General features: G+C 42.2%; 1 protein-coding gene across 2 annotated transcripts in view; it reads left to right on the top strand.

The window, feature by feature from the left end:
• The window catches only part of TRPC7 (transient receptor potential cation channel subfamily C member 7), a 64,026-nt gene extending 44,877 nt beyond the window's left edge, over positions 1–19,149 (top strand). Inside the window, exons 5-12 of one of the 2 annotated variants that reach the window (XM_053991097.1) lie at positions 1,052–1,285; positions 3,097–3,361; positions 9,555–9,750; positions 12,691–12,912; positions 15,079–15,159; positions 16,787–16,840; positions 18,127–18,202; positions 18,944–19,149. In XM_053991097.1, the coding sequence (XP_053847072.1) occupies positions 1,052–1,285; positions 3,097–3,361; positions 9,555–9,750; positions 12,691–12,912; positions 15,079–15,159; positions 16,787–16,840; positions 18,127–18,202; positions 18,944–19,086 (1,271 nt within the window). In that variant the 3' untranslated portion in view covers positions 19,087–19,149. The remainder of the gene's footprint in view (positions 1–1,051; positions 1,286–3,096; positions 3,362–9,554; positions 9,751–12,690; positions 12,913–15,078; positions 15,160–16,786; positions 16,841–18,126; positions 18,203–18,943) is intronic. The other variant, XM_053991098.1, reaches the window with a different exon arrangement.
• The last annotated feature ends 252 nt before the right edge of the window (positions 19,150–19,401 follow it).

Below are 19,401 nucleotides of genomic sequence, written 5' to 3'. Positions count from 1 at the left end.
CCCCGTGCTTCCAGGAGCTTCAGAAGTAGCCAAGCAAAAGCATTTACATGCCACACCACGAGAGCTTCCAGCAGAGAGGCTGAAAGGAGGTCACAGAAAGGAGAAGATTGCAGGAGGTGACATGGAAATTGGCAGGCTCTGCTCCTTCTTGATTAAATGTGAATTTTGCTGCTGCTATGGAAACAGGACTGGGTAGAGTGCAGGAAATATTTATCAGTGGGTTAAATATTCCAGCACTTCAGCTATTCAGGAGCAAGATTTTGGCCCTGGAGCCCTGCTGGGATTGAAAGTTGGGCAAATTGGTGAGTCTGACCTAAGATCCTTGACTGAATTCACTTGTCCACTCCAGCTCTTCCTAGTAGGACATGGATGTCAAATATTTGAATTCACTAGGTTTGGCATTTAGATTTATTTGTAAGTCTGTTGTCAGAAATCATAAATTTGGGCTAAACTCAGTGTTTTCAAGTGGTAGTTCAGACTTTAATATATGAAAATTCATTATTTAATACAGAAAGCTTTATGAAATTGGAAGGACAGAACTTCTGTCTTACCCTTTTCTAATCATACTAAACTTACTCTTTAACAGTTCTGTTTGCATGCTCAAAATGGACACACCCACTACCTTAGGAAAGGAGGAAAAGAGCAGCAGAGCAAGCAGTGCCATCCTCAGTGCCACGGTGTAGGAAGGTCATTTTGGGGACAAGAGAGGAAATCTACATTTTTTCTGACTATATCAGCAGTAGAATTTTCTAGTGTCATCAGAATTTCTGAACAGTGCTTTTTCTGTCATCATCAGAAAGCAGCTTTTCCATTGACTTATATAGTGACATTTTGAGATTTCTGCTTCATAAGCATAAAAAGACATACAAACGAAAAGGTTGTATTAATTTTTAAGAAAAGATTACGTGGGCCATTCTCAATAAATTTGTTTCATTAAAGGGTCTTTTGCTTCAATCTTAGAAGCCACTGCAAGCAGGAAACAAACAGATCTGTCTGAATACAGAAACACCTTCTGTGTTTGCCAGTTAAAGATGCTCTGATCCCTCCACAGGTATGATATGGTCAGAGTGCAAGGAGATCTGGGAGGAGGGTCCACGTGAATATGTGGTGCATCTCTGGAACCTGCTGGACTTTGGGATGCTGTCCATCTTCGTGGCATCATTCACTGCCAGGTTCATGGCTTTTCTTAAAGCCTCTGAGGCACAGCAGTACGTAGATCAGTACGTTCAAGATGATGACCTCAATAATGTCACCCTTCCCCCTGAAGTTGCTTACTTCACCTATGGTAAGATGCTTTTTGCTATCTAATACTTCCTGTTCTTTTAGGTTAATGTGTGAGAGTATTGAAAACAGTTTTCTTTTTGTGATATTTATATAGTTTTCTTCTAAATAAACCAAATTATTTTCCCTAGATCTACCCATTCCAGCCATCTTCCTAACCAGTCAGAAAGGACCCAAACCTCATTCAGCCTCTGCTCTTGTGCTACAGCTACATTCAGGTCAATCATATCCTGAAAATGTAGCTTGAGCAACAGATAATCAGGAACTCTGAGTGAGCAGAATAGAATTTAAATTACAGATGAATTAATCTGCTTGGCTTTCCAAATGAGACAGGAGGGAAATGTGTGAACAAACACAGAAGCTGAGGTTGCTGTAGCTCTGTATTTCTGTTACATCCAACAACTCTACAAAAATAAATAAGAATAGCAATAAAAATAGCTGCTGCTCATCAAAACCTACATTTTTGTAGAGCCTTTATCAGCTATAAGTGCTGACATTGGGAAATGCAAGCCACAGCAGTGCCTTGAAAATGTTCTTTTGGATGGCTGAAATGGTTTTCCTGTGCTGTACAGAAATGAACAGAGCTTCACATGCATGTGGGGACTGGAGACACAGCACACCTCTGCAAGCTCTAGATGGCACCCTGGGTAGAACCCATGGGGATTTTTGCTCACAGGGGCTCTGCAGGAGCTCCAGAGCTGGGCACTCAGGAGCACCAGTGGCTCCCTAGGGCTGTAAGGTGGTTGTTCTGGTGCTGTGCTTGGGCTGGAGAGGAGAGCTGAGGCAGCACTTCCTCCACTATAGATCCACACGGCCCCAGGGCCACGGGCCTGACCCACAGCAGTTGCAGAGCCACAGGATCTGGGTGGCCCCAGCAGCTCAGCCTCTTGCATCCCTCTCTGCCCACAAAGCCAAGAGCCAGGGAGATGAGGCTGTGGCTTTCCCCTCTCTGCCTGGCTGCTCACCCTTTTAAAGTGAGTTCATGACACAAAGGTGCAAAGGGTTCAGAACAGAATATCCCAATGAGGTCCTGTGAATTCCTCCATCTGCTGCTTTTCCTTTGGTTCAGATTACTGCAAATAATGCCTAAGTTTACTGCTGTGGCCCTGAAGATGTCACATGTTTTAACTGTGAGTCACAATCTTTCCGTCAAGAACCTGAGTTGATGCAAGGACACTTATAAGCCATATTAATATAAATGTTTACATTTCAGCAGATTAGGTAAATGATGCATATCTGGGGCTTTCTAAAGTAAAAATATTAGAGTAACTAGACTTCAGAAAATTGTTTTAATTTACAGATAACACGAAAATGGTACACAGTGTTTATACCTGCTTTATCTGAAAAAATCCTAACTTTCTTATCTAATGGTGGGGATACAGATCTTGGTTTCCCTCATGCTTCCTTTCTAAATACTGACACAGTGCCCTGTATCCAAATCCACACCTATACTCCACGTGTTGTGGTTTGGTTCTCAATCTCAAAAGCTTCAGAGAAGGCACAGCACAGTTGAAATTCAACTAGGAAACAGAAATTATCAAATTTGTTTAAAGCTATGCTGGTTTTTTTTCACTGTGTGGCTTTAGTAAATCCCAGTGACTTGGTCATTTCCTGCCTTTACCGTGTGAAAAATACAACTAATTCACCATATTTGTACAGCATATTGTGATCCACTGAACAATTGCCCCAAACTTGTTTTTTTCCCTTTAACTCCCACCCAAATGCAAGACTGAGTCTGGAAAAGGGTCATTTATCATAGCAGCTTCCATCTAACCCTTTTTGTTACTAACACCTAGTGTACATGTATTGTTTTAGCCAGGAACAAGTGGCTCCCCTCGGATCCCCAGATCATTTCAGAAGGCCTGTATGCCATAGCTGTGGTACTCAGCTTCTCCCGCATTGCTTACATTCTTCCAGCCAACGAAAGCTTCGGCCCCCTGCAGATCTCTCTGGGGAGGACCGTGAAGGATATCTTCAAGTTCATGGTCATCTTCATCATGGTGTTCCTAGCCTTCATGATTGGGATGTTCAACCTTTACTCTTACTACCTTGGTGCAAAGTACAACCCCGCGTTTACAACGTGAGTACCCGCGGGCGGGAGGCTGCTCCGCGGGGCTCCGGCCCCTCTGGCCTGCTGCTGGTGCAAGGTCTGCTCGGGTGCTTCCTGCTGCAGCTGGGAGGGGAAATCACACCCAGGTTTTGACAGGGAAACTTGTACCACAGCCTGCAGCCCTGGCAGCCAGCTCTAGGCCTGAGTGTAGGGAGAGGAGCTGTTCAGAACTGGTTATTTCTGGAAATCAGAATAGCAGATCAGGGAAATACTTTGTGAGATGTTCAGTTTGATGTTTCATGAGAAGCAGTGGAGAACTTAAACCTAAGAATACTGTTCTTAAACCTGTAAGATGAAATGTATGTAAAATAAGGAAGGCTTTTGCTTCTCTGAGACCAACATTGTGGGTTCAGTTCCCATAGGGGCCATTCATTCAAGAGTTGGATTCAATGGTCCTTGTGGGCCCCTTCCAACTCCGATTGTGTGGTCTGTTTAGGACATCATCTCAGCGCAGCTGTGATTATTGGGTGTCCTTCTGCAGAGCCAGCTGCTGCCCATGGTGCTCAAAACAGAGCAAAGCCACCCAGGGTGCCTGGGATGTGGGGTTCAAATCCTGACTGGGAACCTTTCAGCAGAAGCCCTGTGAAGGCTGCACAGAGCATCACACCAGGCTCCTCCCCACAGTGGCTCTGCCTGGGCCATGCTCACCTGCCAGCACCCCCAGCCCTGCAGAGCTGTCTGCGCTGGGGGTCCCTCCCTCACCTTGTCAGGGATGTTGGGAAGAGAAAGAGGTTGGCAAATGCCAATGGAATGAGGTTCAGGGTGAGGCTGCTTTTGAACTTACAGCCCTTTTGTGGCAGGACAAAATGCAGTCTTGATTCTCCAGGACCCCAGGAACACAAATCCCAGTCCTGTAGGGGACAGCTGAGGTCCTGAAGGAGTTTTCAGAGCAGGGGACAGTCCTGCTGAGTATGAGGGATGTGTCCCATGCATCCAGGGGAAAGCCTCCTCCCTTGCACTGCAATGTGGCATCAGCACAGCACTGGGACAGTCTGTTTTGTGTCTCACAAATCCACTTTGACTTGCCTTAGGGACACAGAGTGGGGGCTTCTTCCCACACACCTGTCTGTGGGGAGCTTGGCATGATGTTTTCCCCTTTCTGTGAGCTGACTTCCAGGAAGTCAGACTTCCACTCCAAAGCCATGGTGCCTGAGCCTGCAGTGGTTACTGTGTGCACAGCAGACATTTGATGCTGCATTTGATGTGTCAGTTCTGGAAGGTGTTACACAGTGAGCCTGGGGCTAAGCTCATCACTCCTCTTGGAGAAATGAGTTTTCCAGCATCATTTCTGTCCTGCAAGTGGCTGTTGCCTTCCAGTTTTACCACACCACTCTCTTGTGCCACATGTAACCAGTAATACAATGCTTACTTTCCCTTGTTGAGCCAAATTTGCCTTCTAGAGCTCTCCTGGCGCCTCAGGGTGCATTTTAATGGAAGGATTTGTGAGACCAGATGCATTTACATCTATCTGTGCTCAGTAGTTAGTGAGAAGTTAACTGAGTGTGTGGGATGTGACTTGCTTCAGATTTGAAAAGAAGAAGATGCCCTTGAAGCACAAGAGTTAATGAGAATCAAGTCGGTACCATCCCTGACTGCCTGGTGGCACAGCAGCCCTCACTTGTGGAATCCCCCAGGCACATCCCTGGAGAACAGCACTGACAAGTTCCAGTCACTGGTGCAATTCAGTGCAGTAGCTCTCTTATTAGCACTCATTACCTAAGTGCTTCTTCCAGTAGTTACTGGCTTTTTATTGAAATAATGATCAAACATTCATTAAGATGATGACTGCTCACTGGAGTAAAGATTGCTTTAAATGCCCAAGGGTATTTGGACTGGGGAGAGATTCTCCTTAACTTCAGCCTGCTGACTACTTCTCCTGGGGGGACTTCATGTTGTTATAAAGCAAATTTTCCATGAGCATAAATTTTCCTTTCAAGAATTTGGAAGAGACTTTAAAAATACTTACTTTCTTCTGATTATTTAAACACTCAGGAGTGGCAAATGATGATCAGTGAAAATGAGCCCTTTCATCATGTGAAACAAGGAGAATAGATTTACATTCATTCTGAAAATCCTTCTTAGACATTCCATGCAACAAACTAGAAGCCCTGAGGTAGACAGTCTCAAACAATTTTAATAAGCTAATTACAAGGTTGTTTTGGCAGATGGGCAGACATCAGTTGTAGCAATGCTTCCTGCTCTATTTTTGGTGGCTGCTTGTTGGCCTTGCTGAAGGTGGTGTTCTCCTGCTGCCATCAACTTACTCATGGAAAGGAGGAAGATTTCAGTATCAGAGCTTGGGTATTACAGCTGTTCATTCACTGAAAAATCACTGGGGCAAGAAGGGATAATGTTTACTTTGGTGTCCTCATAACCCTTCAGTGACTGCAGCAACATCACAAAAGGCATTTCCCGGGAGCATGCTTGTGGATTCTAGTGAGGATGGGTGAAATTTTACAGCGAGTTTTGCAGTCAGAAATGTGACTATTTAACTGTGGGACCTGATTCTCAGAGGTCACTTGGACAGTTGTGACAGAAAAAGGCCCATTGGATTTGTGCCCATAATTGACTGTGGGCAGTTCCAAACAGCATTGACAGCTCCCTGCACTGCCTCTGTGGGGAACCTTAAGCAAACAGCTGCTCACTAAAATATTTCAAATTACACTTTTAAGAAAAGCACACCTTCCCAGGGCAGTATGTAAGCCGGAAAAAAAGTGTACACAGAGGGAATTGCTTGCTTAGTTCTAATGATAATACTTTGTGAATATTTGGTTTAACTTTTGCCCTCCATTTCTACTGTACTTTGAAATTGTGTACTCAATTTCTTCTTTGTTGTCATCTACAGAGCAAGTACATAGCACTCCAGTGGCCTCTGATTTGAGTTATTATACAAAGTTTCATTTCTTTCTATTTGATATTCTGGAAGTAAAGGAAATAAGGATGCAGTTGTCTTTACTCCACACAGTTAAATATAGAGATTATTTAACTAACCATACTTCCAAAATTTTTTGGAAGTTCTTCAGTGCTGAAGAGCAGATCATTTCCACAGCAGTTGCCACCATGCCAGCTATGTTTATCTGTTTATCAGATGCTGTGTACAGCACACAGCTCTTGAAACAGCCTATAATTAAGAACATGCTATGCAAACAAAATCGAAATGGAGGCAAGTCTGATTGTGTTCATCTTGCTTTCTGCATCAGAAATCAGGCTGAAGGCTACAAGGCAAGGATTTCTGTCTCACTCTCCCCAAAGGGGAATGTGACTCACTGTTCAGTGCCAAAGATACTTCGAGGCTTGAAGGCTTTTTTCTACTTGTTTTGTTTTGTCAAAATGTGATAGTTTTGTAGATTACATTGCTTTTTTTGGCAGAGTTAGTTCTCAAACTCATTTAAGGAGATAAATCTGAAAGGATGCCTTAAGGTTTCTTAAAGAGGAGGGCACAAGACTGATACGAAATGAGAGCCTTGCCATGATCCTTTTTGATGAACAGCAGCACACTGCTGTATACAAAAGTGAGGAAAATGTGCAAATAGATAATTGGCTATGGTCTGTTAGGAAGCATCACCTTCCTCAATGCAAAATCTTTAAATTTTACTGAAATAAGTGTAATGAAGCAAGCAAACAAACAATCTCTGTGGTCTCCCCAGTACAGTCTGTTCTACCACAGTAAAGAGGGTGATTGCTGCATAGCCACCTCCACAAGGAGCATCTGCCAATCTGTCACTGCCAGACCCTCCTGCTGCCAGGAGCTGTCAGTCTGGGCAGGACTCCTGATTTCCTAAATCCTTCATTTGTTTGCCTTTGAGAAGGATAAAACACCTGCTGACCTTGCAGGAAGGGGGTAAATTGCTCAGCTGGCAACAAGGAGACACATTGGCATCTTGGAATCTTCAAGAATTTGGCTCCCAATGTCCTCCTCTCATATTTTAGTGAGATGTTCTTGAAAAACAACCAAAAAGCCCAACTGATGTTCTCTGCCCCCTGTGCCAAATCTCGTGCAACCTGGCAATAATCTAAAAGGTAGAAGGAAAGAGTCATCCAGCCATTCTGAAGGGTAGGGATGGACTAGTACAAGGTCTTCTTAAATCATTTCCTCTGACACAGAGATGCCTGCATCTGCCTGGGGGCACTGATAAACATCATTTTGGTGCTACAGGTTAGGTCAGCCTCTCCAGGAGCCTCTCAGTCCCACCACCACGGGCACTGGTCCCTTACCTGACACTGGAAATAAGGTTTATGGACATTACAGAGAAACCTGGCACCCCTGCCCTTATCTCTGGTGGTCAAGGCTGCTTGCAGCTCTCAATTTACTTTTCAAGGAGAATCTGGCGCTGCTCAAGTACAGAGGTCAATGTTTAAGCTGCAGAAAAGGAGTAGAGCTGACACATTGTATTAAAATCTGCCAGCGGGATGGAAAACTGAGGTAACCTTTCTAAATTAAAAAGGAAAGTTAATAGCAGAATGCAGCTGGGCTCAAGGCTGGGGGTTATGGTTTTTATTTGTTTGGGAAATCACCTCGGTGGTGGGTTTCAATGCCAAAGGTCATTGGTGTATATGTGTTCCTTAGCTGGAAAGTACAATATCTAGGGAAGAAGCAGTGGCCAGATTGCCACTGTACAGTGGAGTCTGACACATTAATGCCAGGCTGCAGATGAGGGCAGGAGAAAAGAGCAGTGTGTTACAGGAGAGGAAAAGCAGGTGGAAAAGTGATGGCACCTGTGTGTAGCACTGTCAGGGATCCCCCAAGGGTATCTCTGCAGCCATGCAGAGTAACAGGGGTCAGGGAGTGGGGGATCAGTGACTCTGGTTATCCAGGAACTTGTGCAACATTTATTTGAAACATCACTCAAGGCTACTCCCCACAAAACAATATACAGAGTGAATATGATACTCTTCATAGCAATTTTACTACTACTAGTAAATGAGATATGGAGTACCACAAATTATGATGGGAATTAAAAACCAGTTTGCTGCAGCAGAAAGGAACTGTCCAGGAATCTGCACCAGCCTTTCAAAGGGTTGAAATTAATTTCTCTTGCTTTTCTGAATGGTGTAATTGACACTGGAATTGATGTAAAGTTTATTTTTCCTGTTGAATACGCCATGGATTTTGTCTATAAGCTGTTTTTATAAACAGATTTAGCAGGATTAGTCTGCCACCCTAGTAAAAAACATTTCATCAAAATAATTTTTATATGGCATTGTTTCATTTGAAGGTGTTACCTCCTGGCAGGCAAGAGGAGAAAGGAGGCAATTAACTGTTAACAGGCTAAGGATTGTTCAGCAAAGGCAAAATGCCTTCTAAGTTAAATATTAGGCAAAATGCTTTCAAAATGTGCCAGCATCCCTCCTCCTCCTCCTTCTGTCCTTTTCAGCTGTGGCTGCTCCCCTCCCCTGTTACTCCTTGAATCAAACTCTCTTTTTGACCTGTTAGTCTGGCCACATTCTTTCCAGCCCCATTTTGTCATTTGTTTATCCTTTTTCCTATCTTTCAACGTTTTAATTTTCCTCTTGCTCCTTTCTACTTTCAAGCAAGGATAATAATAAAATCAAAATGCCTCTCTGCAACATCTTCTACCACTCCTTAAATCCAGTTTTTTTCCTACAAATGCTTGGGTGTCGGACATGTTTGGAGTCCCAAAGCAGGATGGGAAGAAAATCAGACTATGGTCTGACTATATTTGCACTCTGTGTTCTTTATATTAATCCCACAATGCAGAACTTTTCATTCCCTTCTCCTGGGTAAAAGACATGCTTCTCTTCTGCCCTGGAAACTGCATAGAAGGAGGTCAGACTTGGTTCTATCTTCTTGGGATGAAAAAAGAGTGAGTGAGTGAGTGAGCAGAAGCAAAAGCCCTACATAAAAAGTTTCAAACTGCAAGTTGCCCATGGATTTGTCATACCTATTAGGGACACAAAATCCAAGTGTAATGCTCCTGATAAGAAGAGATGGAGCAAATCAGGGCACACTGTAACTTTGTAGTATTAATCAGAAATCATATTTCTTTATCAAATCAGGAAATATGATTTGGCACATCCCTGGGTCATGGATAATGGGTTGCAAGAACTGTGCCAAGACATATTTATATTTGTGGATTGCTGCTTTTATTATTAGCATGGCTAACCCAGTGTCAACTCTATAAAGAGATTGTTTTATTTTTAGGGTAGAAGAAAGTTTTAAAACCTTATTCTGGTCAATATTTGGCTTGTCTGAAGTGATCTCTGTGGTGCTGAAGTACGACCATAAATTCATTGAGAATATTGGATATGTACTCTATGGAGTATATAACGTCACTATGGTGGTTGTGCTGCTTAATATGCTAATAGCCATGATCAACAACTCCTATCAGGAAATTGAGGTAAGATTAATCAGATTATAAACTCAATGTACTTATTATTACTGGTAATGAAAATGCTAAAAACCCAAGGAGTCTGTAGCTTACTCTACATCCAAGGTTAGAATCCTGAAAAAATCAGCATGATATAACAGTTAAGGCTGAGTCTGTCCCCAGATTGTGATTGAATTAATAATCATCAGTGAATCATTTCTATAACTATTTCAGCTTCCTTGTTTTTAATGACCCTCTGTGAATAAACCCAATTTCCTTTACATGTATTTAATGAAAGTGATTTGTGATATTTTTTATTCCCTTTGTTGGTTATGATAATTTATCCATGTGTGTTGCCTTAGCTGCATTGTTTGCTTATGACAGAGTAATATTTCTTCTGACTTTTTGGCCTGTTCTCTACTGCTTAAACACTCCAGCCCATGTAGATCTGAAGCTCATGTGCATTCATGAAAATGTTTAGAAATTCCATATTTTCCAATTACCAGGCATAAAACTTGATACAATTTTTTTGAAGAGGGTCTGCAAAACATGACTTTGTGGACATTTACAAAATCCATATTTTAAAGCATATAAACAGAGCCCTCAAGGAATATTAATAGGTTTCTGCAGAAAGGCATTTGCAGGGTTTACCCAGCCCTGCTCAGTAGTGTGGCTATTAGTGGAGTGGATTTGCTAAATGCTTTGGACAGAAACAACTCTCTACTAATCTAAATAAAGGCAGAAAAAAAGCCCACATAATTTGGATAATGTTAATATTGAGTCACCTTTTACTTCTGATTTGTTAAATGTCAAACTTCTGCAGTTGGGTTTGTAGTAATTACTTGTCCTTATCTCCCCTCAAAACCTGACATTGAAAAAGGCCAGGGCTGAAAATATTTTCTCACTGTAATGTCTGATTCATCCATGAACTGTAGTACAAATATCTCTATCCTGTGCATGCTGTAACTGAGTCTAAATGTCAGAGAGACCTTACACATGATCTCTGCCCCAAAACCTTTAAGGATTGCAGAAAGCAGAGTCATTTCTCCAAAGGTTTCTAATCACATAGGATCAAGCAATTCCCTGAATCCAATTCACTTGAAAAAAGCTTTACTTCAGAAGGGGTCTCAGCCTCTTACTGCATTTTCTAGTTTATTGTAGTAGACAGAGATGCTCTTGAAGAAAAAAAATCCCTGAAAAGAGATGGCCTATATTAACTTTCCAGTTTAAACTTTGTGGTGGCCATTTTCTTGGCAAAATGGTTTGTCATCCTTCTTGATTGCATGGAAATTTTCAAAATTTTGTTAAAGATTACTTGTAAGTATCAGCAAGCAAAACAAGTGTGAGTGTTTGTCCCAGATCCTCCTAATTGAAGAAAAACTATTTCTTCTCATGATAATTCATTTCAGTACTCACTAGTGTGAGATTTCGAGAACTCTCTGTGAAGATTAAAGAGAATTGTAGAATCTGAGTCATATGGATTGGAAAAAACCTATAACCATTCATCCAGCACTGCCAAGGCCACCACCAAACCATATCCCCAGGTGCCACATCTACACATCTTTCAATAGCCCCAGGGGTGGTGGCTGACTGCAGAGAAAGTCTCTATTGCCAAAGTGTTTGACCAGAGCAATGTCAATAATGTCCTGGGATGGGCATTACTTAGGAATTAAATTCCATTTTGGTCAGTGGGTAGATGGTTTACTATTAGCTGGAGAGACAAGACCATATTTTCCTGCCTTCCATTTAACATCTCTCTTAGCTGCTTCTGCTTTTCTTCTGTTTATGCCTCAAGTATTGGCACTTCCTGACAAATTTGGATTAGTGGGAAGAAATCCTTTTGCTAGCCGTAAAACAGAACTAATCCCATCAATAGTACTTTTAACTGCTTAACATAAAGGCATTGGAATTGTTCACTAGTGGTTTGTTCTGCAATTCATCTGAAGGATTCTGTGAGGTGCAACCCCAAACCATGAGAACAGCAAATGGCAGAAGGGAATGCTGCTGCTCTGGTGAGGACACATTGCTGTAGCTGTGGCAGAATTAATCTCTGTCGTGTCAGTTCCTGACCAGGTTCCAGAGGTACAGGGTAATCAGAGGTTATGAATTCCAGCAGAACACAGATGTACACGAGTACAGGGAGCTGGCAGATCCACACCTCTGTTGCTGCTTCTGCCCTCCATGTAAAGCACAATGAACACAGCAGTACAGCAGCTGTATCTCACCCTTTCTTCTGCCTGATAAATGCTCCTGATACATGGCCCTGATCATCCTCCTGTATAAATGCCAAGTGAACGATTTCCTCCGTAAAACATTTGCTAACCTTGCCCTTGTTACTTGGAAGTGATCCTGGCCCACTTTGACAATTCATAAAGGAGATTCACAGACACTGAATGATGGAGTTATTCTCCACTTTCATCAGTGGCAGGAGGTGAATAGTAGAAGAATTAAGGTGTATAGGGATAGATGATGGTGAATACAGACAGGACCCAGGAGGAAATCAGCTGATGATAGAAGAAAGCAGTGTCTGAGCCTCCCTAAGGGGATTCCCAGCCAATGCAGTGGTAACAGATGGCACAGAGCATTGCAGTTCATCAGATAGTCTTTGCTGTTGTTGTGCTCATAAAAGTTTCTTCTGCTTTCCATGTCTCTATGTTCTGACACATTCATTTATCAGCATAGCAAAAAAAACAGATTGCTACTGAGAGAACCCCTTTGATATACAAGGAAATTGTCTAATATTTGGAAGACACACACACTCTGTTTATGCAACACTTTGTTTAAATTTTCCTTGTTTTGAAATTACCACAGAGAAGCCTACAAATACATGTTTTCTGCAGGGGCTTTGTTCTGGTGGGCAGAATTTGGTTGTAGCTAACTCCTACCTGTATGTTTGTCCTGGTCATAGCTGAATTCCTTCCTATTTACTAATTTGGGTGTGGATTTGTTTTTCCTTCTTCCCTTCCCAAGGAGGATGCGGATGTGGAGTGGAAGTTTGCACGTGCCAAGCTCTGGCTATCCTACTTTGATGAAGGAAGGACTTTACCTGCTCCTTTTAATCTAGTGCCAAGCCCTAAATCATTTTATTATCTCATACTGAGAATAAAAATGTGCCTCATAAAACTCTGCAAATCTAAGGCCAAAAACTGTGAAAATGACCTTGAGATGGGGATGCTGAATTCCAAAAAACGGGTATGTTTTATCTCCACTTTTCAGCTTCTTTGTGGAAAGGATTCATGCCAGGGAGCTTCTGCAGGGGGGTGCATGGTACACAGGGAATGTGGAGACAGCTCAGCCTCTCACAGGACTTCACCACTGCACGTTGTTCTACCACATTGCAAGCAGAGCGTCCTCCCAAAGGTGCGGCCTCATTGCACCAGGCACCAGGAAAGGGCAATTTTTATAAAAGAAGGTACTCCAAGGTCAGAGAGAGGGGCAGAAGCAGAGGCACAAACAGGTTCACAGCTTGTCTGGCTCAGTGCCACCGTTCCAGGTGCTCCCAGCAGAGCTGTGTGACACTGCCCAGGGAGGGGACAACAGGGTGGCATTCTCCAGCTGAGATGTGTGCAGCCCATCCTCAGCTGTAACCTGGAAAGGGAGACTGAGGAAAAGGGAAGGGAAGCTGGAGGAGTCTTTGCAGAATTTGCCTTTGGGACATGTAGGCTGCTTTGAGGTCTGCCTGGATTTCTTGGAGGAGCAAACAACTGAGCCCTCCAGCTCGTGGTGAGCCATCCAGCCCATGGTGAAACATCCAGGTCCTGGTGAGCCCCTCAGCTCATGGAGAAACATCCAGGTCCTGGTGAGCCATCCAGCCCATGGAGAAACATCCAGGTCCTGGTGAGCCATCCAGCTCATGGTGAAACATCCAGGTCCTGGTGAGCCTTCCAGCTCATGATGAAACATCCAGGTCCTGGTGAGCCCCTCAGCTCATGGTGAGCCCTCCAGCTCCAGGCAAAGCCCACAGCCTCCAAAGAGGATCATCCTCCCAGGACTTTGAGAGAACTGCTCAAGTCTGGTGTTCACGCAGTCTCTGCCAGCACCTAAATTGAAGGGAGAAGTCTGTCCATGGGGTTTACTCTGTATTATCAAATAATTCAGCTATCAGCATGGGAAGCATTGCCAAGATAGACAAGCATGTCTACAAATTCATTTAACACTGCTATTGATTATTGGAAGAACCACTAAAACACTGGGGTCTCAAAATGAAAGAAGTGTTTCTCCTTCAACTACCTCAAATAATGATTTTAAAATGTTTTTAAAATGTTATTTGAATCAGAATGCACTAAGCTCTCTTTGTTTGAAATTTGATTTCTGCTTCAAAGCCTAAAACAAAGTAATAAAATTTTCTCTAAGCCTCTCCTTCCCCAAGCCAGATGAGTGAAAGTGGCTGGCTTGCCCTTTTTCATGGAACTCATGCAAAATTCATATTTTCCATGGCTTTAGCATAAACAATTAAGAATACCAGTCATTTCTTGCTTGCTTATTGATTTTCTTCACGTATCATCTTCAAGAGTCTCTGTAAACTCATGATACACCTGATGAGTAAGAAAGAATTTTTTTTAAAATACACTATTATTTCAGACTTTTAATCTAATCATTATACACATCCTGATTTGAAAGAAAAAAAAAAACAATCAGGATCTCTGGTTCAACCAGGGAAGGAAAGCCCTTATCCAGGGCCTCCCTTCTACATATAATTGGATATAGGTGCAGGAATCACTTATTCACTTCCTCTGAATAAGTGATTTTTTTGGTTGTTGTTAGTATTGGACCAAAAACCTCAGAGGTGGATTACAGTCAAAGAAACCACCAACAAATATTGTGTGTAGTGTCCAGAAAAGTCTCCTTGGAAGCTTCTAGAGCTGTCATGCCTCTGATAAAAAAAAAAATTGTCTGTTTAAAAAATGCATATTTTTCTTGACCTGAAAGAAATAGCAAAGAGTACTGCTGTTTTAAAAGGATCCATGAAGATCAACAGTGTTTTAGAATTTCGTTTTGTACCACAATCTTGTTCTTTCCAAATACAAGTAGTTATCATTCTTGTGTTCTAAACTGATAAGCATCAGCCTCATTAAGATAAAAGTATTTTGTGCCTCTTAACACTCTGTTGTCTAGAACTTGTGTGTGAATACCATTTCTGTCTAGATAATTTAGAATCCAAATTTTTCCATTAATTTGTGTATATTTTGGTTTTTTCTGTCTTCCAAAAATTTCCTTTTTTGGCCTGAAAGTTCTGGCTTTTACTCTACTGCACATAGAACTATTTCCTACTGTCTTTCTAAAGCTCTTAGTTTGGGGCTGTCTGTGTATGAGAAGCTATCACTGATTTAACCATGTCATGATGTTTTATAATTTCAGAAAGTTCGTTTTCACTCTAGCATTCAAAACACAGAGAGTTTTTCTGGGAAGAACGCTTATACCAAGCCCACAAGATACCAGGTAATCACAGCATGAAAGCAAGAGCCAGGGGAGAGGTCTGCCAGTGCCCAACTCTTTCCTGCAAGAGCCACGTTTGCCTTCTCCCAGCCGATGCTGTCCTGGCGTGTGCCAGGCTGGGGCACTGGCACAGGGCTGAGCTGGGACGTTTTGGAAACAAAGGCAGCCTGTACCCCCTGGAAATACGCATGGTGTTAGCATTTGTGATGCTAATTAATGCCACTCGAGGGGGTTTAGCTTAATACACATCACCCAACCTTTCCTCCTCCCATCTTGCATTGCCAGCATTTCATTTCCCACGGCTCAGCCATCTCTCCAGCTGCTGCATTAACATTTGCATGTGCATCCCCTGGCAGTGGCTCGTCCTGCCAAGCTAAACCTGCAATGTGCTACGGTTCAGAACCGCCCTGTGGCTGCAGAGGTGGCACAGGGCACCACGGCTGTCTGGGCTGTCTGTCCGGCACGAGTGCTGTGCCAGCAGATGTGCTCTTTCTTGTGCGAACGTGTCCTAGGGCAAAACAACGAACAGAATCTGCCCCGCAGGATATTTGCCTTCTTTTTTAACATAAAGGGGAAAGGAATCTGATGGCAAGTGATGTGTCTGAAGGGACTGACATTAAAGACAGATGAGGAAAATAATCGTTAAATTGGCTAAAATGTGCAAGGGCAATTCCAGAAGTGGTTTGCCTTGTGTTGGTACAGCTTCCAGCACAATGGGCTCCCAAGCTGTTCAGCAGAACAGTAAGAATTTCTACTGGTTTTAAAATTTTTTCATGCTTTTCTACCAAAATAGGAGGGTATCTAAAAATCTAAGTTAGAAATGGGATGCATTCACTCTGGCATCTCAGCACTTCTGACACGTTCCCATCCATTCAAACCCACAAGTGATGTGTCAGCCTCTGCTGAACTGGTCTCTTTCTGTGGCTATTATTTCTCAATGAGACCACCTAGTGTTTGTGGTAAATTAGACCTTTATTTCCAATATTGAAAAAGGCAAAGGTGACTGTGAAAAATAGAAAGAAAAAGATAAGTACCTGTTACTTTGTTTTAATAACGCTAAATTTGTCTTAAAACTACTTTAGAACATTTCAGTTGCTGCAGAAAGAAATTGCCCAAATAATAGAAAGAGAATGTAATAATCTTGATTATCTAAACATAAAGAAGAAGCAACAGTGTTGTAATCTGGCTGGAAAGCTTTTCTTTTACAACTGGGAAAACCTTTGAAGCAGTTGCCTATTGCTTAGCAGTGTTTATTGAGGGATGTATCTGCAGTCTCTGCAGTCTGTGTATTTAAGACTGACTACAGATGTACAGTGCTCTAGAGGGATAACAAAAATATACAGAATTTAAACATGCAATACTTTGAAAAGCATGAGGAACAAGTCAATACAGCTGCCATGATTTGGGAATAAAGTAGTCTAGGAAAAACAATACCTTTATCAAAGAGAATGTGGGAATTTATATAAAGAGAGGTGATGTATCATTTTTTTCCAGGTAATAAGAACCCATGCTCTGATTCCTTCTTTTAGTCTAAATCTCCTCTGACTTCTGCTATGGAAAAAAATTACTTACTTTTGGATCCAGGATTTCCCTACTTTCCCCAAACATTACTTCATTTATGTTTTCTCAGGTGACAGCCCTACCTCCCTCTGGACTCTACTACCTTGGCCATCTCCAGCACACCGTAGGTGCACTGTACCTCATCTCTGTTGCCTTAGTGACTCACCTGCTTAGCCAGATGCCTCTGACATACCAGGACAGTCTTAGTCATCCCATATTCCATGACTGCATGGCATATACAAATGACTGGATCCTTCTTTGATCTTCACAAGCCTTTTGCACTGCTATAATCCTTATTTGGCTAGTCAGAAAAAAAAGAGCAGGTGTGCTGTTTTACTGAAAGGGTATTTCACACCCTTTGTAGCATTTTTCAGATGTTCCAAGCAGAGATGTGATTGCTCTGTGGAGAAGAGTCCATGCTGGGAGAGTCTTCTCCTTTAACACTGGACATCTGTCAATCAAAGACACTGAGCTCTCTTGTGTTTGCAGAGGGTGTATGTAAATCTCTGTCTCTCAGAGAGCAGTTCTTTTTATATTTTTTTATTCCTTTTTTCCTTTATAGGTTTTTATTATGAGACTTTCTCCCCTCTGGGGTGTCTTTTCTACACTGAAGACAAGGCCATCAGCTGTACCCAGTGCAGCCCACGACTGCCAAAGTTATTTTCCTTCTAGATAAATGGAACTTAGACATCCTTGGAACAATAGCACATTGCAAGCTCATATCCATAACTATCATCTATTTCCATACTTATTCTTCCTCACTAACAATCTTCCATTTTGTAAGTTTACATGGCTTTATATTTTTCACCATATATGTCTCTTAAAATCTGCCATTTCCATAAGAAACTTTTCTCCCCTAAGCCAAGTTCCCCACCTTTGTTCAGACTCTCTTTTCTCAGTCCTTCTCTAAATTTATTTTCACTTAAAAATACAATGTCAAGGCTAACAGAGTCTTTCTGTGAACCTCAGGTCAACTGCATTGTGAGTGAGTTTGGTAACATCATTAATTAACCACTTATTTCTTCCTGTAAAGTACTATTAGACAGCGACATGCTAAAAGAAGGCTCTGGAACCCATTTCCTTAGCTTTCTATTGGATCATCTGTGTTTTCTCTCTGTCTGTGGGACATGCTCTACATTCACATGCATCCCACAAAGAACCCCAAAGTGCTTCATATGTGGGATCATGATTGAGTGGCTGTCAATCAATTACTGTAGTACAATGTTCACAATATAAAATGTAAAATAAATGGGAAATAATAATAATAACAATAATAATAACAATAATAATAATAATTAATAATAATAATAAATAATAATATCCCTAGTGAAACCAGATGTTTGAGTTGCTCATAATAAGTCTGGAATTGGAGAGTGTCCCACTAAAGGGGTGTTTCTGTTCTCCTTTCAGAAGATAATGAAGCGTCTGATTAAGCGCTATGTGCTGAAGGCTCAGGTTGACCGGGAAAATGACGAGGTCAATGAAGGCAAGTGGAATTTTATAACTGACCCACCTAACGAGCATGTGCTGTTATTGCTGCTGATGTGGCCAGTACGAGGGTTGAGCTTAGTTAAGATCCTCTGTAGACAGAGCTTGCTCATCTTGCTCACTGCTCACACTCAGGTGAGCAATGCTGACTCTGAGCCACCCTTGTGCCCTAGAAATTCCAGGTCCTTATTTTTCCTTAGCAGAACACACATCTCATAGGATCTTACCCAGCCCTGCTCACCCCTGTAGCTCTAACTCTCCTTCCTTTACAACTACCAGGGTATTGCCAACACCCAACCTTACCTTGGTGTCTACATGAAGCATTTTCTGACTGCCCTCCCCAGGCCTGCCCCAAGGACCCTGTTTTGAATGGGATCCAGATTCATATTGCTGTGGTGGCATGTGAGATTTGTGTGCAGATGGAAAAAAACCTCTAACACCTCTTATCTGCTACCCTCCTGCAAATACCCTATGTAGATGAAGATCAGTTTGTGGAGAGAGAACAAATTTGAGAAACAAACATGAACTCTCCCCACGTATTTGCTGTTGCTACCACTATTGCAAGTACAGGTTATTCCTTGTAACTACAGATATTAAGTGCATAATGCAGGGAGATCAAATGCAGCTCCACACACATTCCTGACCAAACACACTGCAATTATTGCTCTCTCACGTCTTGGAACCGTAGGGATTACTGACTTGGTTCAGTATGGCTAACAAGAACATTTTCCTCTTTCAGGAGAACTTAAAGAAATCAAACAAGATATTTCCAGTCTCCGCTATGAACTCTTAGAGGAAAAGTCCCAAGCTACTGGTGAGCTGGCAAAACTAATACAGCAGCTGAGTGACAAGTTTGGGAAGACCTTAAATAAGGACATTTGATGGTGAATACTGAGAAAGACAACTTGTTTTCTAAACATTGTTCATTCTCAACCAGCATCTTAGGAGGGCAAAAAACATGTGAAAGATGGGTATTACACACTCAGCTTCTGCTGACAAGCAAGTGTTGGTAGGAGCACTTTGCATTTCTCCTGCACTTGGCGAGTGACCAGTCAAATCTTTTCTGATACGAAAGTGACTTCATGGTAAAAACCTATGCCCCTCGACATCAGAAACAGATGCACCATAGAGAAGGCACCTCCAATTAAAGGCAAAAAAAGGCCAGATCTTCATTCATCTGACTCCAGAGAAGACAAT

This window comes from Vidua macroura, chromosome 15, assembly GCF_024509145.1.
Source record: "Vidua macroura isolate BioBank_ID:100142 chromosome 15, ASM2450914v1, whole genome shotgun sequence".
NCBI lineage: Eukaryota > Metazoa > Chordata > Aves > Passeriformes > Viduidae > Vidua > Vidua macroura.
This window is presented reverse-complemented; position numbering and strand designations above follow the sequence as displayed.